Source organism: Drosophila elegans, unplaced genomic scaffold (assembly GCF_018152505.1).
Source record: "Drosophila elegans isolate 14027-0461.03 unplaced genomic scaffold, ASM1815250v1 contig_208, whole genome shotgun sequence".
In the NCBI taxonomy this organism is placed as follows: domain Eukaryota; kingdom Metazoa; phylum Arthropoda; class Insecta; order Diptera; family Drosophilidae; genus Drosophila; species Drosophila elegans.
In genome coordinates, this window is record NW_024545578.1 from 19,774,215 (window position 1) to 19,796,418 (window position 22,204).

Sequence of the window (22,204 nt, forward strand, 5' to 3'; positions counted from 1 at the left end):
AAATTAGACCAGTTCACTAAGCCGAGCCTGCTCCCAATTGACCGAATCGAACTTTGAACTCAAAACCATGAAGATGACCTTCAGCGTTCACGCTTCACCCATGGTCAGTTTCTCCCCATGAACACTTTCAATTCGAGGCGATTCGATTCTATGCAACGAACGCATAATCACCCAACGGATGCCGCTGAAAGAGCGAAAATATTTACGCTTTCATTTCGATTTAATCCGCTTTAAATGAGCCCCAATGAAGTTGACTTGGAAAGCCGACGGTCTCCGCCTTGGAAAATTGCAAAAGAAAACAAAGCAACCAGAAAAATAATAAAGAAAAATACATATTTTCTACAGTTTGATGCGTTTCTTGTTTGGCGAACGGCAAACTGGGTTAGAAGGCAGGAAAAAAAAACCGCGTGGAAAAACTTTTTGCCATTATAATTGAAAAGAAAAACTTACCGGGCGTGGGTGGAACCCTAGCGAGAGAGATTGATTGATAGATTGATTGATTGAGCCGATGCAAGTCGATGGGAGGCGACTGCATTTAATTTATGCACCCGTGCGATCCCCAACTGAGTAAACCGGTGCAGCCAGGAAACGCATCGAATGGGAAGCTGTTACCAGGCCAAGCGAATCTGAATCCTCACAGCTCCAATTGCTCGATGGCTGAAACACTTTGGGCATTAATGAAATTAAACAAACCATAACAAAATCGAAATCAAATACAGAAGCAGCCGGGGCAGCGGCAGCGGCCAAACAATTTCCACATAATTTTCAAATAAATCTCAGACACACGAAAACAATTCGTAATTCGAATGAAAACCTCTTGCTAGCACGCAGTAGGAAAACTCCAAAAACGGAAAAACGTCCAAAGAAAAATTAGCAACAATTTCCAAGCGTTGCAATAGCAACAGCAATAGCAAAAGCAACAAACTGCAGCGGCCACTTACATAATTAGCCAGACACCAACTATTTTGGCATCGTGTGAAGCCCCCCACGAAATCCAGCAGATATATAAACCCACCCGTTTTGGCCAATTTTCAAATGGCCGGGGAGGTGGGCGTGTGCCAGGTGATGGCAATAGGCAATCGGCAATCGGCAATCTTAACGCCTTTTTGAGGTCTCTGCCAATTTGGCAAGCGCCTCCAACTCGAATGGCATTTGATAATTAGACAATTTGGCTCATAGAAGTTAACCGAAAGGCGACATTCCCCACTTTGCCACTTGGCCAATGATGCTGGAATGGCCCACAGACCCACAGCACAAAAGAGCTAGAGAAATGCGCAGAGTAAGAGGCGAGATAATAAATCAAGTGAAAGTTTTTATAGGCTGATGATGATGCTGATGGCGCTGCTCCACAAATGTTTGCTGCCAAGCAAAATCATTTACAATTAACATAAATAATAAATTAAAGTCATCGGTTCAAATGCATTATCAAAGTGTCAAAGCAATGACCTGGCACATTGGGGCAAACATATAAGAGTTTATGGCGAAAGGCGAGATGAGTTGGCCAGTTGCATATCGATTGAATGTCTGTTGGTTCATCTATACAATTTTTTATTGGTTTTCAATAAAGCTAAAGTTAAAAACATTTTAGGCGTGCACGATATGGTTATAACTCGTTTGTTTAATCACCATAGAGAGAGCAGTGTTCTTGTGAAAAATGAAAAATAGTGAAGAGAGATAAACAGGTTTTAAACAAAGAAAGGAGAATAAGTAAATTAATAGACGAAAATATAATATAGCACAACAAATAAAAATCTCTTTGAAGTTGCATATTAAATAAAATAATTCGATTTTTTTAAATGGTTTCTCGGGAGACAAAACTGATTCTAGCTTTGTCACGGATTTATTTATGCTTTAAAGTGTCATGTTTTTTTAGTTTTTGTTGATTTATGATTTAATCCAGTGAAAGCGAACTGAGAAAGTGAATGTTGTGCTTAGTTAGTGCCAGCCCTTTTATACCTAAACTCTGTCAATCGTTATTAAGTTAAAGTCTTAATCGTAAAGAAAAATCACTCTCATGAGAAACACTTCTAGACTAACTGTGTATGAAAACAAATTTAATTCTTACTGTCAATGCTTGTTGTTAAAATAGTATTTAATTATTTCATATATTTGTTCAAAGGTACAAGAAGAAAATTAGAATTATCCATAATTTGCTTGCTTATATTGTCCGACATTATTGCCTCTTTCACTTGACCAAACAAGCTAGTCTTTTAAAATACGAGTTAAAAAACGCTGAAAATTCGTTCTACATTCAATAATGTGTATTTGTTTTTCAATGATATATTATATATAGTGAAAAATGATTTTTGTTATCCAAGTTTTATACTGTTAAGTTTCACACGGTTAATTTAATTTAAATTAATTTTTTAATACTGAATTCTAGACCGAAACTAATTGCGAGATGTACCGAGCGGTGATGGAGGAAGTGGCCCGCTTCTTTGAGCGCTACCAGCTTCAGCAACAACTGCAGCAAACCCATCGCAATGGGGAGCAGATCGCCCGCTCCAAAAGCTTGCATCATGTCCACGGAGTGGGTAACACTTCGTTGCAGAGTGACTCCCGGGATGATGACGACTCGAGTGCCGGATCCGCTTCATATCTGCGCGCCCGGAGCAGTACCAATTTGATATTGAATAAGTCAATGCATGCCATGAATGAGGAGCATAATTACGAGACGATTGCACCAGCTGGAAGCTATAATGCCTTTAAGGATTTTACATGGTAATAATAATATAAATTATTTACAAAAAGACTTTTTTTTATTTAATGATTCAAATAAACACCTAAAGCTAAAATAATGTGTTTTTCCAATTTATTTATAATATGAATTTAAAACTATAATAAACAAAGTTATAAAGTTATAATTTTGTTAATGCATAAAACCATTTAAAAATAATTATTATTAAATAATTATTATATAGTTTGAATACACTTAGGCTTTTGGTAATTTACGAGTTCCATGATATCTTATTAACCTATTTTTCCCCCAAAATAGGCGCCGCTCACCAAAGAAATCCGGAGGCGGTGGAGGCTGCAAGGCGCGTTTATCTTCAGCGGAGGCTTCCGAAGAGAAACTCAACCAAGAGGCTTTCCGTTTGGCCAGGACCATCAGAAATTTGCTGCACACCTCGGAACAACAACCGGATCTCACGCAGCCGCGTCACTCGCTGGCCTCCATTTCATCGCTGCCTTCGGGAAATCATCGTTTGTGCAAGGGAAAAACCAGTTCGGTGATGACGCTGCTGACGCCGCCATTGCACAATTCCACCAGCATCATGGATGCCACACTGGCGGCACCATCGCCGGCTGCCAAATCCAATGCGGAACTGATCTTTCTGCGGGCCAACAACATGAGGGACTCGAGGCTCTCGCTGCGCAGCTCCACCGACAGTTCCGTGCATTCCACCATCTCCTCGACGGCCTCCTCTTCCTCGAAAGTGGAAACGGATGAGGAGAGCCAGAGCAACAATAACCACAACAATACGACAACCACCGCCAGCAATGCAGCCATCAGCAATAGTAATATAAAACCCACCAGCAGCAACAAGCAGAGCGGTTCCAGCACCGAAGATGAGAGTGGCTTCAGTTCGATTAGCTCCTTTCACGACGTGGGCTTGCCATTGAGCTCCACCCTGATGAATGGCAACCAGAGACGCCCTTCCATGTCCTCGGACAGCAGAAACTCCACACTGAAATCGGGCTTGAATATGGTGGGATTGCCAATGCAAACCCAGACTCAAGTTCAAGTCCAGGTTCAAGCTCAGATTTCCACCAGTCAATCGCCATCGAAAACATTTCGTAATGCGAATCGCTATCAGCGCTTCTCCACTCTATCAAACGAAGATGCAGCTGCTGTTTTGTGGGTCTAGACACGTGGATATCTTAAGGTTCAAAGCCACACTGAAAAGATATTATTAATCTGCTGCTAGACTCTTAAAGAAGCCCCTCGAAAATGGATTTGAAAAGAGGTCGAAGCCTTTATTTAATTTTGTATACCCCCGTAGTTTCTCAGTTTTGTTTTTCTCTAGTGCCTCCGCTCAGTTTTAAGTTGATCACTTTTAAAAGAGTATATAATGTTTAATCTATATGTTATCATTTTATTTTTTTAAGGACCAAGCGCGCATTTCTATGTTAACAACATGTAAATTTCATTTATCCTAAGTTTTGCAGTATTTATAAATAAATAAAAGTAATTTATATTATAAACCAGCACAGTTAACTTGTTGTTCAACGTCAAATGGCCTGAAAGTCATTGTTTAAAAACCTTCATTTCGATACGTTTCGTTTAGGACTAAGAAAAATGTGCTAAAGTACTTTTGGTTACCCGTTTTCAATTTCCACTCGAATCGTGACTAAATTCGTTGAGACCGCAGCCCTTGAGGTCTACATATAAATTAAGCTACTCTATTTATAATAATGGCCAGTGCACAAGTGCAGAGCTTAGAAAGTGCTGGCTTTGAGGGGCATTCAAAGGATTTAATAGGGCAGGAAAACCATCAGCAGCAGGAAGATGCCCCTCAAGATGGCCAGAATCATGAACTTATCGATGAAGACTTGTATGAAGTTCAGTACAAGCATCCTTTGGAGCATGTGTGGACTTTATGGTATCTGGAGAACGATCGCACCAAGCACTGGAAGGACATGCTGAACGAGGTCACTCAGATCGACAGTGTGGAAACCTTCTGGAGTCTGTACTATACAATTAAGACGCCATCTCAGCTTAAGATTGGATGCGACTACTCCATGTTTAAGCGGGGCATAAAGTATGGCAAGATTATAGTTTGCTTCTCTGTACCTTATAGTAATCCTTTCTCTGCAAGACCCATGTGGGAGGATGAGGCCAACATCAAAGGAGGTCGCTGGCTAATCACGGTGGGCAAAAGTGGCAAGCTGGACTTGGACCGCATTTGGCTAGATATTCTCCTGATGATGGTGGGCCAAACTTTCGACTACTCCGATGAAATCTGCGGTGCTGTGATCAACATCAGGGCCAAGAGCAGCAAGATCTGTGCGTTTCCCAAGTTTATTTCAACCAAATAGATTTAATAACTCTTTGTTACAGCCGTTTGGACTGCTAATGGCAACAACGAGCTGGCCATTTTAGAGATTGGCCAAAAGCTAAAGATGCTCTTACATTTTCAGGCGCATAATTTGCAATATCAACTTCATTCCGATGCAATGTGCAAAATCAGTTCGGGTGTCAAATCGATTTACACACTGTGAAAGATAGTGATCAGGTCCTCTACGTTATTATATTTTTATATTCACCAGATTCGTGTGTGTGTGTGGAAGATGGTATGGGCTTGGTGTTTATGAAAGAATAATTGGAAATGAGTAAACCAAATTGTTTGAGGAACTAAATTAAATAAAGAAAATTGAAATATTTTTCACCTTTCTTATTGAATATCTTTTGAGTTCGTTGCCTACTTTGACGCTCAAAACTTTTTGAAATAAAAAATGGCGTTGACTTTAAAATAATTTTCTTTAATGATTGGTTCATATATTAACTTAAAAACATCATCATGCTTCGAATGCATTACGACTTAGGGTCGTAGGTGCCTACTCAAGCAAAATCGTTGAGTTTTAATCAATATAGTAAGATAGGTTTTTAAAAAATTTACTCAGTAAACATTCACAGCTTGTTGCGGTGTGGCGATCATCCGACCGAAACCCATTCGAACCGATCGTTCGGTGCGTGCGTGAATGCGATCTCTAGTCACTGCAATGAGTAGTTGGAGTTGGTTACATTTAGCGACGCGACACAATTATTCGGGCACGGGCGTACACATATGGAGAACTATTTACAAGTCAATCATGGTCAATCGATAGCTCGGGCAAACGCTTCAACATTCGCGAGCTCCACATCGACAGTTGCAACTTAACAATACATTTTACAATCTAAACAATATTGGACGCGTGATAATTTGTTTCTGGTTTCTGGTTTTGTTTTTTTTTTTTTTTTGTGAGATTACGAATTCGAAGGTTGCATCAGCGCTCGGACATGGGCCACCCATGACCAAGGAAATAGCACTGCAGACGAGTCGTCTCCCTTTCTAAGAGACTTCAAAAATGGAATACACAAATTGACTGCGGAATCATCGACATCGACAACTCTAAATGCGACCCACAACTGCCTTGTTTTTCCGCGTGGGTTGCACGGAAAGTGGGGGCACTACCAGCATCTCGGACTGCGTTGACGGCGAACTACTCCTCATGCTGGCACAGTCTTCATCGTCAACCTCCTAGAATAATATAATTGAGCATTAGTAGTTGCTAACTTGGTTTCCCTTTTTCTTACTCACATTTATATTCGTGCAGCTGGCCAAACGCATTTGTGCCAATTGAGAAGCGGGCGTCAGCGAGTTGGTGCTGCCAAAAGGCGAGGTCATCATCGTAGACACGGCTCGTTTCAGCTTGTTGGGCGTCTTGTTAAAGGAAAAGGCTCGACCAACCTAGGTTAGAAAAATATATATTTAAATAACAAATGTTTACAATTGCAATTCAATTTCAAGAACAACCTTTAATCGAGTTTTGGCAGCCAGTTTGAAGGCCTTGCTCAGCGTGCTGACATTCACATCGCTAATGTCCACCTCCAGTTCCTGGGAGGTACGACAAATCAAAAGTTTGTCCTGTAATATAAAAATAAGCACATAAATTAAAGGCTCAAAAGCTACGTTATAGAGTTGGGACCCAAAACAAGAGTTTTGCAATATAAAGTGTTCTTTTAATAGTTACTACTTACAGCATCTGTTCGGCACGTGTGAGCAGCAATTTGGTTGCACAGTTTCTTCACATACACCGACTTGTCGGTCTCCTCGTCGCTGATCGTAAACGTATATAGCTTTTCCTTTTCACCCCGCAGGAGCAATCCAAAGGCCCGAGGACTATCCGATATATCAATCACTAGCCGTATCGTGTTCAACGATATCAGCTTGAGATGCTTATGCGTCTTGGCCGTGCTCGGTGATTTGGCGGTATTGAATCCTCTGGAACGCCGTTTGCAAAGCTCAATGGAATCGGAGAAAAGGTACAGGACCAGGCTATCACCACGACCGCTCAGCGAGTCGGAGAGCTCGTTCACCTCGCATTTCAAGATAAAGCTGCGATTGGAACTCACTAGATGCGCTGGACAACCGTCGATATCGTTGAATATATCAAAGATGGCCATGCGCGACTCGGTGCGCCTTTTGTCCTCGTTGATGTGCAGCGTCACCTGTTTGATGGCCTTCAGTGCCTCCTCCAACCGGCTGTGATCCGCATTGCTATTACCTGTGTGCTTCAGGATATCGTTCAACAGGAGACTAATGCTAGGCAATCGCTGCACCGGTCGGATCATGAGATCCTGTAGGCCTTGACGACCACACTCCGGCTTCGTCTGATTGATTTTGAGGAAGGCATGGAAGCGGGGATACTCCCGATCGCAGTACTGCAGTTGCTCCTTCATTTGCTCGAAGAAGTTAACGTACGGCGGATAGGCCTTGATCAGCTCATCGCGGTGCTGGATAATAATGTCGCCAATCAGACAATCCTCTCGCCAGTTAGCATGCAACTTGCGCAGGTGCTCCAGCATGCTCTGATGCACCTCATGGATGGGCAGAAAGTTGCCAAATATCGTCTTGATCTCGGACTTGTTAAGCAGTGGATCATTGGTCTCGGCCAGCTCCTCCAATTTATTTTTAAAGAGCTGCAAGGATAGGAAATAAAAAAGTATATGAATGAAAATGTAAAACATTTATTCATCTTATCCCGAAACCTACATTCAATATGGTATCCAATATGCCCACATAGTTGGACTCTGTGGTGAAGAAGTCCATAAAATGGTTAAAGCGCATCGATTTCTTGGCTGGCGTGGTTTCACTCGCCTCCGGCTCGGCATGCAAAAGCTTTTCCGCCTCCAGTTTATCCGGGCTGGTGGTGCAATCGAAGAAACTATTCGATACGGACAGTAGACCGGCATCCGAGACGGAGGAGCGTCGCTTTCCAGAGCCCAGAGGTGTGCCCTCCAGCTGTATGCGTTGCGAGAAACGCTTGCGTTTCCGCTTGTTAAAGCTAATGGGTAACGAGTCCCGACGATCCGTATTGGGGGTATTCGTGATGCTGTCCAAATACTACAATATATAACGAGCAATTAAATTAATATCAGCAGATGACCATTTTGAGTGGGATGCACTTACGTCGCCAAACAGATAGTCCATCTCATTGGCATAGCCATTCTGTATGGTATACCAGAACCAGTCTGATTTCAGGATGTGCGTATGATTATTCTTCGGCTCCGGCTTCGACACAGTCGTGTGCTCGTCAACCACCTGAACGGCAAATAAATCAAGACGATTAATTCCAATGATCCACCGTTTAGTATTTGAAAAGAGATGCGGCGGAATGTGCTAGATCGCAAAAAAATGTTTTGTTTGCTGCCTAATTTAGATTATACGAAACGTAGTCAATCAAGCGTCTATATAGATGGTATATATAGAGAGAGATATAGCTCGGCACAGCAGCAGCAAGCACAATAAATTTCGAACACATTTATCAAATGCAAAAAGGCCAAACAAAACATTTTTAGTGCACATTTTTGGCAGCACTTTGAAACGGCAAAGATCTTAGGCAAGAGTGTAGAGTAAAGCTACGGAACATGAATGCAAATTGTTTTTTGCCCCGAGAACGAGTAACATTTGTGTAAATATTTGTTAGTCCATTGAGAAAATAAAAATTCACCCAAATGCGAAGGAATCGCTCGTGCTAGACGGCTTAAGGTTTGCTCGATTCTATTCTTCTCTCCATTTATTGTTTCAATTTATTTATCTACGTTGTTTTCATGTGGCATTTTTAACATTTATTCAAGCTGAACGAAAGTCTATAACCAAAGTGTGGGGAGTGTGTGTGTGTGTGTGTGTTTTGTGTGTTGCGTGTTGCAAATAAATGTTATTTCAATATTTATTGTGCTGCTTTGTTTGGTTGTCTTTTTTTTGTACTTTGTGCGCCGGCCAGAAAAAAAAATAGTGAGTAGACCATAGGAAACCAAAGTTATTTACAGAAGAAATTCCAGACACCGCACCAAATTAGATGTTTTATGAGTTGTGACTTAAGCTACGGCATAACCATTAAATAACAATTAACATAACATTTGGGATGGAAGGAGGCTGGATGATGGATGGCGGGAGGATTGAGGAAAATCGCGTCGTACAGCAACTGAAATAATGTTAAAAATGCTCGAAAATAGTTTAATGAACACAATGGAAACATGGAAGTGAGTTGAATGGCTTATGGTTTTCTTCATAACCATTAGATGCTTGAAAAAAATGTAGTAATGAAAAAGAAACATAGAGAAAAATCGCAGTACTGAATCTTAGGTAACGAAAATTTTAGAATTATAGAATAATTAGTCTTGCGAAAAACTTGCTTAAGCAAATTTGTTTTGTCGCAAGGAAATGTTAAAACTGTTGAAACACATTTATTTTCTGAATACTAAAATAAACAACTTTTCTAGAAACACTCAGCCTAAGAAATATTATTATTCGAACTGCCCAAATTTTAAATTTTTTTTGCCGTTTCAATGTCTGCCAAGTAAAAGATCCTTAAGAGAAAACACTTGTGAATTTCAAATGTACCATTGGCATGGGCTCTTCTATGGGGCCGGGGCTTTGATGCCTCGCTGTCGACTCTTCGGGTGACTTAATTACTTGCACCGAGCTATGTACAGCGATCGAAGTCGATAATATGGGAGATGATGACGATACCGATGATGATGATGGTGGCATGACAGGCGTGACGGCAGCAGCACAGAAAGCAAATGTGTGGGTGGAGGTATCGTTGACATCCAAACTGACAGTGGGATTAGGATTGGGGATGGGGTGCATGGTGGGTGTGGGCGTGGGCGTGGGTGTGGAGGGGTTGGTAAGGGTCAAAGACGAAACAACGCCGGAGACGGGGCCGAAGAGTCGCTTGGCTGTTTTGGGCGTGGCCGTGGATCGGAGCTTGGGTGCCTTGGGGGTCTTGAAACCACTGTCCAGGATGGTGGAACACTCCGGAGTGCCATCCACACCTCTATCGGTTCTACGACTGCTGCTTCTGGTTATTCTGCCGCAAAAGCTGCGCAGCTTCTCTTTGACTGGCTTCCTGATGGACTCATTGAGCGTCAAATTAATGGAGGAGGCTAGTGAGCTAATGGAATTGTCGGCTGCCTCGCTGCCGATGAAACTTGAAGCATCTGCCACAGAGCTTCTTCGTGGTCTTAAAGTTTTCATAAGCGGTTCGGCCACAAAGCTCACCGATCGTCGAAGGGTCCTCGAAATGGATCCCGTGCGTATGAGTTTGGGTTTCTTGGTGCTCGTTGGCAGGGCAAAAGAATCCACCGACATCAGGGACACATTGTCAAAACTATCCCTCTTGCGTTTTAGATCATTCTCTGAAGCTGGCAGATCATCGGTCTCCAGATCACACTCGTCAATGGCTTTTAGTATGGGGGAAATGTTCTGAGTGGTGCTTTCGAAATCCAAAGGATTGCCATCCATTTCGGGTGAACTAAGTGGCGTGGCAGCTTTTAGGCTTGTTCTTATTTTGCTGGTCTTTGGCGTGCTGGCCTGGACATCCTCTTGCTCTTGCTCATCCTGTTCTTGAAGCATCTCCTCCACTTTGGGCTTCTGCTCCTCCACCAAGTCTTCTTCGTCCGATTCAGGCAACTGATCATCTCCTGGATTTCGTATGTCCGCTGCCTCCACAAAGAGGCGTTCGTCAAAGTGTATGTCATCTTCGTCCTCAATGGCCTGATTCTCTTTTTGTTCCTGCTCCGGATTAACATCCAGTGCCATTGCGTTGCTCGCCTCTGTTTGGGATTGTTCCTCTCTTCTGATTTCAGCCTGCTCGAGATCCTTGGCCTGCTGCTCCTCTTCGCCCTCCGCCTGCGACGCACTGCTGCCTGGGATTTGGGATTCGGTTGGGTTAGTTTGGGTGCTTGGGTTAGTATCTGTGCTAGTGCTAGTGCTTGTAAATACTGCGCCCGTATTGGGCATCACCTGGAAGACACACGGATTAGGTTTTGCGAATAAAAAAAAATCAACTGCTTGATGCAGCAAAGTATGTATATACAAAAATTAAGGTAAGAGGCATGCAAACTACAAAATCCAAACTACCCAAAAAGCTTGCATTTTAGCATTTAGTAATTGTAAAGGCTGACTCACGACATGCGAGCACTCCGGATCGTCGAGTTCGGCGCAAACGCCACCATTCTCCAAAAGTACATCCACCATGTGTTGATGCTCCTCCGCAGGGAATCCAAAGAAACAGATCTTCTGACCCTCGAAGGCCTTCAGGCGATGCGCCTTGGTGAAAATCTCCTGCGTGGCGTCGAGTTCCAGCGAATTGCGATCCGCCCACGCGGCAAACACCCAAGCAGGACGAACCACGGTCAAACGGAAAGTTTTGGCGTACCTGTAAGGAAAGCGGTTAGAATTAAATAAGAGTTCGACATGAGATTTTAAAAATCAATTATATTCCAACTACTTATTGGTTACGCTGGATTTATTTCTAATTTTAGGACAAATTTGCCTTATTCTTGAGCCTTTCATACAAAATGGAAAGTCAAGGAATTTAGTTTTATGAGCATTATGAGCATTATGAGCATGGTTTTAGTTTAGTTTAGTTTAGAACTCACTGGTACTTTTCGCCGCCACTGTGATTGCAAATCAGATGCGTGGTCTTCGTGTTCAGGTCCTTCTTGATGCAGCCGCCCATCGAGTGAATAAGGTTAACCAGCTTGGTCTTTGAAATAAACATTTTGGAAAATGAGCAATAATTTAATGGTCAGGAGAGGAGACTCCCCAGCGAGCCACTCACCAGCTCATCCTTTTTGCGTATGCCCGTGAAGCAAGTGACCACGCCGCGCATCGCGTAGTTGTAAATGGGCCGCGAATTCTGGCCCAGTGTCTGTTTCATCTCGGCCGCGTACTTCAAAGCCGGCGGTCCCAGAATGCTGCAAGTGATATAAAGGGAGAGACAATTAAATATTTATGTGGCACACTTTTGAGTTATGCAAGGCAATCTGGCTTTTATGCCCCAATTGACCTTGGCAGTTGCAGTTGCAATTGCTGTTGCTGATGCTGTTGCTGTTGCCATAATTCAATTCGAATTGGTTGAACATCGCTATCTTCTTTGCCCGATAGCATTCCGGACACAAATGATTTCGAGTGCTCGACGCGTTTCGCTTTATTGAACTTTGACTGAAGAACCATCCACCCATCTGACTAAGGGCTCTTTTGTTTATCATTCCGGACATCGACAGCCGTTGGATGGGCAGCCCATCCTCAAGCCTTCGCAGCCCATCCGCATCCCAACTGGCAAAAGCCGGAAGTTTTTATAAACAAATCAATCGAGCGGAAGCTGACTGCAGCCTGACATGTCGAGCATTGTTTGCCACATTTTGAATGCACTTTGTGGGCGTAGGGGACGTATTTATGATACTTAAAATGTGTACAATTATTTATGTGCGGCTCATCAAGGCACAATTATAATTACGGCCAGGGGAGTCGAAAACAATTTGCGGTGCATGCATTGAGTAATGCTTTTAATTTTGGTAACAATTTATGAATGATTCTTCGTAATGAATGGATAGAACTCAACTGTGCGCCATAAATTTATATTTTTAAATAGGAATTTTAATCTTGTGGGTAAAGCAATCTATTATTAGCAATAAATTGGTTTTATATGTTTTATTTAGTAATTCTTTGCAAATTCCAGAGGGAATTATATGAGAACTTAAAGCAAATTAATAGGAAAACCTTGCCGGCCAAATCTTGGATCATCGAAGGTAGAGTGTTTTTTTCTTTATAAGGATAATCACTACATATTGATATTGTACCGGATGTTTTCGATTTATCTTTGATTTTCTAAAATGCTTATAATACCACTAACTCACAATTTCCAACTTTCTTTGGTTGTGTTCTCCCCTCTCTCCATTTCCATTATCACTTGATATTTCACTTTCAAAGTCTTTTCTCAGGTTGACTTCCTGTTTTTTTTTCTTTCACTTTCACTTCTTCTGTCTCATTGAGTCTACTATCATATCATTTTACATTTGCATTTACACATTTCACCCACATTTCAGGCTGTTAGGTTGACTTAACCTTATCAACAGAGGAAGAATTCCATATGCACAAATATTTGTCGCGAACAAACGAAACGATTTTGCCTGATTCAGGGTACCAGAATATGAATAAGTTAAGACATATAGCCGAAGAGACCGAGCGACATGAGTTTATGATTCTATCCGGGCAACTAAACAAACACAACTGCCAGCCTCGTTGCTTGGGAAAATTATTGAATAAACGATGGGGCGGCAGCGAGCGAATGGAAAATGGAAATAGAAAATGCCTGACATGCCAGGCGGTCCACCCTCTCGACTCCTCATCTTCTGCTCCTCAATTTTCCCCACTTTCAGCTCGTTCTCTCCCCATCACTTAATGTGGCACATAAGTGGCAAATGCTATACAGGCGTGATATATTCCTATAAGAAGTGCAAACATCTCTCTCAGTTGGAGAATGTGAGATTTACAGAGAAAAATTGTATGATCGATTTTAGGATGACTTCAAAAAAAAATATATCAGGAACTAAATATGACAAATATAAAACAAAATCTTTTCACTTAAATTTTGATCAATTTTAAGTTCAGTTGGAAATAATATTTAATATTAATTTTTATTGTTCTTAAAATATCCGATTTGATAAATAATATATGAGATTTAAAACTTATTTGTTTCTTATTCTTATAAAACCAAGCTATAACAGAAATACATATTAAATTCTTCCTGTTTTTTAAACCAGAAAAAAAATTACAATATTTGAACTTAAGTTTGACATTTTGTTTTTCAATTCCTTAGAATACTATTTTTTCTGTGTAGAATAGAAACGACTGTGAGAGAGAGGTGACAGTAAAGTAAGCAATCAAACGGAGACAGGTGAAATGCAAAGAGAGTTGAGCCAAACAAATATTTAAGCAGCAGCGGGAAAAGAAATGAAATTCCACAGAACAATTAAATATTTCTCTTCGAGATCCAAGGAAAACCCAGGAAAATTGTGCTGCTTAGTCAATGCATAAAAATGCGCCGCGCGTGCTCGACAACAATATATGTATGAGATGATCGGAATGGAGTAGATCGGGGGATCTGGGGGTTTTGGCCTCGACAATGGATGATCTCTGCCATCTTTACAAACGGGCGATTCTTTTGTAAAGTACGCCGATCTTTGACTGAACACGGGGCACTCGAACTTTGCGAGGGTCAGAACTATAGAACAGTCAATGACATGTCGTTGGCGGACTCTTTCTCGTTCTGCCTCAATTAATTCGCCATATCAAAAACTTATAAATTATATACTCGCTCGCAGATATACAATAAATATTTAAATATATGTAAGCAAAGCAGAGCACACATCATATAAATGCCTCAATAAAAACGCATAAATTCTGATTTTTTGTTTTTTTTTTTTTGTTTTGCGATTTGTTGTATTTATTTTTATGGCAAAGAATTTCCGTTTTTTCACAAACGTTGCTTTCAACACTTTCGACTTTATTTGACAACGCTCGATCTGAATATACACGAATTCCAATAGATTCTTGGCGCCAAGAGATTGTTGCAATGCCACCTCCTCAATGTGATTCAATGGAAACTTGGCCAATGGCGACAGAGACTTCGGCTTCCCAAGAGAAGTCCCCAAGAAATTCACACAAAAAATAATAATATTTGAAATAAATACAAACAAAAACGATTCATTTCAGTTTCTGTAGAAGAAATACTATTTGAAATTGTCACGCAAGCGGTTTATTTGTTTATATGTTTAAGTTGATTTTCATTGTCAATTCGCCATGTCCCCAAAATAGGCAATGAAATGTTTTCAGTCTTCCCCCATTATGCGAATGGATCATTTCTATGAATCAGAATATATATCCATGCTGGGAACAACGATTAACAAGATCTTTGTGGCATCATTTTGGGCGAGGTTAAGTGGCCGTTAAAGTGCCTCCGGTCATTCTTTCCACTTATCTGGGATTTCTGAGAATATCTCATTAAAATTTCTTCGGTTTCCCATTGGGATTTGTGTACTTTTAATCAGAACTGTTTTTCTTTTTTTGCAATCAAATGTAGTGTTTCTTGAACTAATTAAACATTTTTTTTTGTAAACAAAGTAATCGTAGGAAAATTCACACCGTTTATGAGTTGGATAAACAATTCTGTCAATTGTTTTTTGTATAAAATAAGTTTATATTCCTGAGATTGTTAATTAATCTTCAATGATCAAAGGACATTATTACCATCCCATTAAATTAAAAATGGTCTGCATATTTATTTATTTTAAACTTTGTCAAAACAAAGAAAATCGTTTCATAGGTTATATAAATTTTAATGATCAAATTAAATACACCTGTACTAAAACAGTCACGATTTATTCACATCAGATGACAAAAACAAACTCGGGAACTGCATATTTATTTAAAAAATAAACAACTTACGTTGCAAATAAATTTTCTACGTAGTTTTTCTAAGCGATAAACAAATTCCAACTTAATTCCAGTTTATGTTTTTCTATAAGCGGAAATCAATTAAATTTATAGATGGAAAACTAAAATAAAAAATGTGAAACATGAAATATAATTAGCCCAGAGGAAAAACAACCTCAGCACCACCTCAGCATTGTTTTATTTTCCGCTCATTTAGCGAGCAAAGAAAAAGTGTTGAACAACAAATACAAATCGCAATAACAAAACGAACTGAAACATGAATGAAAATCTATGAAATAAATAATAATTCTTAATGGGGGGAGAACAAGCTTCTTTTTGGCTATTTTTCTTCGTTTCGCAGTTGCCTTTTTCCTTACAAGCAAAGCGTGTTGGTAAAACATGAAACGGAAAACAGACGCCCAATCGACGCCCACCCCTTCAAGTCACAACAACTTTTAAACGCATTTGGTGACCTCCAAAAAAGCTCGTAAATAAATGCTAACCAAAGTATGGCAAAGTTATGGTTTATCACTAATGAGACAGGGCAGAGGTTGATCCCCACGAAAAAAGTCGAAAAAAGGGGGGAAGAGTTTGGGGGTGGGATCCAAAGCGTGCATGTTATTTAAGGCTATTACTACGCAGCAGGCAAATTAATCAAGCGTGCAAAAATTTCAAGAACAGAACCAAACAGAACCAGACCGAACACATATAGAGCAGATGAGCAAACATTTGCGCAAGTTTCAAATTTGACAACAATTTGTAGCAAGTGAAAATAAATTGCAAGCCCATTTCGTCATGCCGAAGTTGGATGTACCCTTAATGTTTTATTGCTCACTTTTCTTTAACTGATTTCATTGAATATCTATACATACATCTGCATAGAGTGACTAAAATATATTTTGACTAAGATAAATAAAAATGTAGGACCTTTAAAAATTTATTCTTATTTAACTCTTAAGTGGCAAATTTTTATGATTTTTCTTGCTAATTTTAAAAGTTGTTTGAGCAATAAAAGACTGTTTATGTAAACAAAAGAAAGCAGGTGTAATATTTTCGTGTTCTTCCCTGAAAATGCATTCGAAGCCAACACTCTAATTAATTTTTTTTGTTTATGCTAGAACAAAATTGTTCATACAATAATTTTTCTTATTGCAAACAGTAAAGCCTATGGCCATAATCGATACAGGTGTTATTTATATTAGTTTATGTACATTTTCCTGGAAATGCAATCGAATCAGACATTTGTTACTACAGACAAATTTAGGGCTAAACCACTGCAGTTATAACGTGTTTGTTTATTTCTAGATATTAAAGTATAGCTGGCGCCCTGAATAAAGGGTATTTAAAACCAAAAAAGAAGAAGGCAGAATGGCTGACTGGTATATCTGGCGCATGGCTGACGCTGTCAATCTTAGAATTGGTGGCTAACGGAATGGATCCAGAGGGGGAAATTGGAGAGGAGGCGGTATCCCCGTGCGTGTGTCTCGATTTCAAACTCAATTTGCTGTGGCTCAGCATGATGGAGGCGATGATAATGGCTCTTGACTGGGCTCCTCATAGCCAAAAAGTGGGTTGGAAAAAAAAACAAAAAAACGGGGGGGCGGACAGCTAGCCACATGTGACAGATTTGTTCCCACCCGTTTTGTCTAAATTAAGCAGCCTTCTTGTGCTTCGGCTTTTGCCAAGTTATTATTAGTGCCAATGACTAGTAGTACTCACCATTCCTTCTGCTTATGTATCGCCTCAAAGCTGGCACCCTCGAAGTCGTCGAGCACGTAGAAGGTCCGCCAGTCCGACTCCCCGATGATATCGAGACCCGTGTCCGAAGTGACGATGGGCAGGCCAAAGGATTCGGCTGCCCGCAGCGTGTCCGCATCCTGGCCAACGCCTCCCACCAGACAGATTCGAGTGGGCAGCGCTGTAATGGACATCTCTGGTGGGCGAAACAAACGAAAGAAAAAATTAGAAAATCAAAAGCAAGCATTTTAACTCAAAAAAAAAATAGTTTGGTGTTAAGTGCATGTCAGACATAAATAAAGCAAATAAATGCAGGTCGATACAGAATATCGAATAGAAAAGTACCTGCTTAATTTTTGAAATTGATCATTGGTAAAGTAAACCATCAATGCACTTTACAGCCCAAATCCTTTTTATTAACGTTTCCCAGCAAAATTAATTCTTACAAATTCCTAAACAAATAAATATTAAATTCACAGGATGCGCTATTATTTCCCGATATGTGTAACATTCGCCACTCAACAACCCGTACACCTCCAACTCGTTTTTGTTTACAGGGGACTGGAAAAAAGATTTGGTTTGATTTATGACTATTTTGTGGATTTGTTTGTTTATGCAACGGAGTGTGCGAGACAGCGAATGAGATCGAGCGAAAATTGTGCAAAATAAAACAAAGAAAATGGACGAAACAGAGCAGAGCCACTAACCAAAATAGAACCCCTTGAGGATGTAGAGATGTAGGATGGGGGCCTGGTCAGCAGAATCCCCAGGAATGTGCTGTCGATCGTTAAGCAGCCAAATTGTGAGCTGTTGACATCAATTTTAATTGTGCCGATTTCTTAGTGGCCAAAAAAAAAAAGCGACCTTCATAGTTTTTGACACACCACGAAAGTAGTGTGTGCGAGATGAAAACAACGCAAAATACTAGGGCTAGAAAATGTTTTCAAGTGCAAATCATTTACCCCCAATCGACATGGACACAACACATGGAAGAAGGCCACAGACGGCGGCTTTGTTGCATTAATTTTATCCAGAATTGTGCAGCTGTAACCGATGCCAATTGCATCTATATATCTGTACACCAGCACTTGTATCCGTATCTGTATCTGGCGAGACATTCGCCACTTGTGCAATTGAACAAAGTCCAGGAACTGCAGAAGAAGAACTGCAGTTCGTGTCGTACTCTCTCTGACGTTCGGAATTTGTAGATAGATATTCCAGATATGCATTCCCCAAACAAGCGATAAACAATGCAATTTACCTAATGGAAATCGGTGGGATTTATGAACTAGCAAAAGGTTTATTAGACAAAAAAATCAAATAAATGTGGAATCTAATAAAACTTTTGATATGGAATTCGCACCCTGGGAATGCAGAATTTATGGATAATTAAAATGAAAACATCTTAAATATGAGATGTTTACACCCTTTAATACTTTGATCTTCTTTTTTGATTTATTAACTCCGTTTTAATAACATTTTCTGCCATAAAAAACACCAACGCTTGTTTTTTTAAGTTCTGCGAAGTAATAAGATTATCATTTATTCGTTTTCAACAAAAAACTACATGGCTGAATTAATACTAATATAGTTATCTATTTCAAAGCATTGTTTTGATAGTGATTTAATACACCTTTTCCACGAACGACATTTAATGTTTTCCTTAGAAAGTATTACAGTTGCTCAAGAAATTTTCGCTAATTTTCCTGTTCCTGCACCTTTTTCAAGTGTTTCTCGATTTCTGGATGATTCACGAAAGCCTGTACCCTACTTAAATTTCCCTCTCGTAGAAATAATATTTATTTTTTTGCGTTTTGCGAATATTCAACCCTTGAAATTTGTACCTGGAGGTTGATCTGGGTCTCCCTAAATACCTGTAAAATCCTCGTACACCTGACACAAGGCAGCCTGTCGGAGTTTCGCCTGCTTGACTTCCTCGGCGGTGGCATATGTGAAATATGAGGCGGATTGTCGCTGAACCGTGACCAGTTCGCTGCTCTTTTTGCCCAAGTGCTTTCCATAGTTGAACTGAACAAGCGGTAAGTGCAACATTTTGCACGAAGATCCTCAAGGATCGGGCTCTAAAACATAACTAAATGCAAGACGGGCTCAGAGAACCCCTGAAATCGCGTTTTGCATAGCCACAGGTGGTTACAAAGGTTGATAAGAAGGTAAGGTTTAGCAAAATTTCCGATATATGGGAAAACTGCAGAGACTCACAGGTGGCGGCCACCATTTTGCGCCATTCGGGAATTTCCTTTCTGCCTGAGCAAAATCCGCTGTTGTTTCTTTTCTGCTTTTCCTCGCTGGCTGCCTGCCAGAAACATGATGAAAACCTAATTGAGTGGCATCTGAGAAATGAAAGCCATCGGAAGAAGAGGGCTGCTTAGGTTTTTTCGGCGGTCAGCCTCTCTACACAGAAAAAATGTATATCTTTTCAATCACTTACAAAACTAATCGGTAAATGTCACAAGCGAGTTACATTTTTAAATGGTATTTATTTTGAGCTTAATTACATTTGAATATATAATGTTTTAACATATATTTAAATGTGATTATAATTAACCAACAACTAAAAATCTATAAATCTGAAGTTTGTATTCATATATTTAGAAGTTTAATAACAAATAAATAAACTATTAAATAACACAATTATATGTTATATATTTGTAGTATGTCCTAATAATTAAATACCAACAAAACATATTATTTTATACTTTCAATATTAAATACCATATTTGAAACAATTAATACTTATCAAAAAATTATGTTAAGAGATGGCAGTGAACTGATTTCTGTCAGTGTAGCAGATTTTGTCAAACAGCACAGACTCATCAAAGAAAATTCTTGTAATAAAATTACGAATACCGCGGAAGCCTTGACGTAGGAGAAGATCGGATCCGAAGGTCTGCGAGGCATGTAAAATGCTATTAGCATTGAGGGACAGAAAAACAGGCTACAGAATATATAGTCATAGTTTTAGGCATGTGCGGCCTGTCAACATGTGTAAAAGGAACACGAGGCAATTGACCAGCGGGGTGGTAGGTAAATCACCCGGTAAAAACAGAAACGGTAAAAGCATAGACCAAGGATCAAGAACACTGGGCAAGGCGAAGGAAAGAGAAGGATAGGATGTTACTACCTGAGTTGAGTATAAGGACTGGCAGATATATGTACAGAGTTATCATCTGGAAATATTTCCAAAGTGGCTACATCTTCAAGCTAAACAACATCAAAGGGAATTTATTCATTGGGATGTTTTGCTGATTATAAAAAACCTAACCAAATTATAAACTTTTAATTGATATATGCCTTATTTGTGCCTCAAATAGACACAAAATACATTAAATGATAATTTTATTTGTATATGCCGCCATTGGAAAAATTCTTTTCAGACAACATATTTACACGTATTTTTTAAGGCAATAACCTTTATGTTTGATATGGCACTGTACGGAATTTATTATTGCTTGTTGGTTTTCGACCGGGTAACTAAAAGTTTCCAACAAAATATTTGCTTTTGTTTTATATAAGAACAAAGGAGCCGTTTTCCTCTTTAATGCTGATGCTGGGGAGTAGGTGAATATAATCAGGTTTTATAAGATTAATAAAATCTTTAGCCATACTGTGTTTTTATTTAGCTTTCTATCTAGCTTTGAAATTTTACAAATAAAGAAATATAATAAAACCCCTTCCAATAACTTGTTTTCAGTTTAAAGCACTTCTTTCTCACTTTAGTCGAATAACTTTATAAATTAGTTTGACATTACTTAAAAGCAGAAAAATAACAAAAACAGAACTAGATGATTTAGCTACCAAATTCCCTGGCTAGTAAAAAATCGTTAATGGCATCACTGATAACAGGAACTGCTCACTTGTGTTGTTGCCGCCAGTCCTTATTTTTACTCTCACAACAGTTAGGCGTCTCAGTTGTTGTTGTTTTGTCGGTACAGTGCCGGTTAAGAGAGGGACGGGAAGAGAAAAGAGCCAGTAGGCATTTTGCACACACAATTCTTTTTATGCGATAAATATTTTCTGCACCGAAATATATACAGAAAAAAAGATTAAAAATCGTCGACGCGATGCCTTGGTTTTTTAGTCACAAACATATATACATATATAAACGTGTACTTATAGTCGTATTTCGACATTTTTTATGAGGATCTTTTGGCCCCGACTGTGGTTTTCATCCCGCCCCCTTTGCGTCTCCCCCTTTAATTTTGGGCGACATTGAAAAATGAAATATTTGCGGGGTATTTGGACCTGCCACGCCCCTCCGGTACTCACCGCCCTTGGATTGCTCTTCAATGGTCTCCATTTCGATGGATCTTCTTTATTTTAAAGGCAATAATTCGGGGAACATTCACAAAAACACACGAACACAGACACACAATGGCAGTACAAACGCACAAGAAGACAATTAAATCGTTTGTACTCGATTCGTTTATTTATTTTCATTAACTCAGCGCTGTTTTTATGCATTTAGCGAGCATCTTTTTTGTTTTTTACAAATAACTCAATTAAAAAGCGGCGGGCAAAGACTGAATTCGTCACGCACACACACACGCGCAGGCAGCGTCGCCTTGTTTTTTTTTTTTTTTTTTTAATTTGTTCTAACTATTCCGCGTACCTATGTATGTAAGCACTTTAACTAACAATATGATAAACAATTGAAGGGGCACGCGTCAACGGCTGCGCGTCGGAATTACAAATCAAAACTCAACGGCCAAGCACGTCCGGTTGGTTTTCATTTTCGTTGTTGTGCCGCGCGGTGTGGCCATAGTGGGGGCGCCAAAAAATACCATCGAAAGGAGGTATACAAATACCAACTTCAGTTGACGTGGATTATGGTCACACATAGAATTTTCAAAAATATTTGTACACATCTGAATCAATTAATCTGTGGCAACTTTAATTGCATTTTGTAAAAAAACATTTCTCTGGCCTTGCTTAAAAATGTTTTACTTGTTCTTCAACTT

At 39.8% G+C, this 22,204-nt stretch overlaps 3 protein-coding genes across 6 annotated transcripts in view; 2 read left to right on the forward strand and 1 right to left on the reverse strand.

Moving 5' to 3' along the window:
• The window catches only part of LOC108142746 (transcription factor mef2A), a 30,752-nt gene extending 26,554 nt beyond the window's left edge, over window positions 1-4,198 (forward strand). The window contains exons 4-5 of one of the 2 annotated variants that reach the window (XM_017266773.2): window positions 2,384-2,721; window positions 2,996-4,198. In XM_017266773.2, the coding sequence (XP_017122262.1) occupies window positions 2,384-2,721; window positions 2,996-3,869 (1,212 nt within the window). In that variant the 3' untranslated portion in view covers window positions 3,870-4,198. The remainder of the gene's footprint in view (window positions 1-2,383; window positions 2,722-2,995) is intronic. The other variant, XM_017266772.2, reaches the window with a different exon arrangement.
• A 45-nt stretch (window positions 4,199-4,243) lies between these two features.
• On the forward strand, window positions 4,244-5,385 carry LOC108142747 (eukaryotic translation initiation factor 4E1). Its single transcript, XM_017266774.2, has 3 exons — window positions 4,244-4,763; window positions 4,821-5,008; window positions 5,063-5,385. The coding sequence occupies exons 1-3, from the start codon at window positions 4,417-4,419 to the stop codon at window positions 5,221-5,223; spliced, it is 696 nt and encodes a 231-aa protein (XP_017122263.1). The 5' UTR covers window positions 4,244-4,416; the 3' UTR covers window positions 5,224-5,385.
• Window positions 5,386-5,463: 78 nt separating this feature from the next.
• LOC108142651 (protein ECT2) lies at window positions 5,464-22,003 on the reverse strand. 3 transcript variants are annotated; one of them, XM_017266649.2, is made up of 12 exons: window positions 21,513-22,003; window positions 17,208-17,421; window positions 11,833-11,968; window positions 11,651-11,757; window positions 11,178-11,427; window positions 9,609-11,012; window positions 8,175-8,306; window positions 7,758-8,108; window positions 6,743-7,684; window positions 6,519-6,629; window positions 6,303-6,452; window positions 5,464-6,242 (listed from the first exon to the last, which is right to left on the reverse strand). In XM_017266649.2, exons 1-12 carry the CDS (start codon window positions 21,541-21,543, stop codon window positions 6,114-6,116), a joined length of 3,957 nt encoding a protein of 1,318 aa, XP_017122138.1. In that variant the 5' UTR covers window positions 21,544-22,003; the 3' UTR covers window positions 5,464-6,113. The 3 variants fall into 3 exon arrangements, with proteins under 3 accessions (XP_017122138.1, XP_017122140.1, XP_017122139.1); XM_017266651.2 differs by lacking the exon at window positions 9,609-11,012 and having other exon boundaries at window positions 21,513-21,997; XM_017266650.2 differs by lacking the exons at window positions 17,208-17,421; window positions 21,513-22,003 and adding an exon at window positions 12,911-13,284.
• Window positions 22,004-22,204: the final 201 nt, after the last annotated feature.

Excerpts from the sequence above, each read along its gene's own strand:
- LOC108142747 (XM_017266774.2), top strand. The coding sequence starts at position 4,417 with ATGGCCAGTGCACAAGTGCAGAGCTTAGAAAGTGCTGGCTTTGAGGGG. Across the intron at positions 4,764-4,820 it reads ATGTTTAAGCGGGGCATAAA|ACCCATGTGGGAGGATGAGG; the intron begins GTATGGCAAGAT and ends TTTCTCTGCAAG. Across the intron at positions 5,009-5,062 it reads GGCCAAGAGCAGCAAGATCT|CCGTTTGGACTGCTAATGGC; the intron begins GTGCGTTTCCCA and ends TCTTTGTTACAG.
- LOC108142651 (XM_017266649.2), bottom strand. The coding sequence starts at position 21,543 with ATGGAGACCATTGAAGAGCAATCCAAGGGCG. Across the intron at positions 8,109-8,174 it reads TGGACTATCTGTTTGGCGAC|TATTTGGACAGCATCACGAA; the intron begins GTAAGTGCATCC and ends TATATATTGTAG. Across the intron at positions 6,243-6,302 it reads CCAGCTGCACGAATATAAAT|GAGGTTGACGATGAAGACTG; the intron begins GTGAGTAAGAAA and ends ATATTATTCTAG.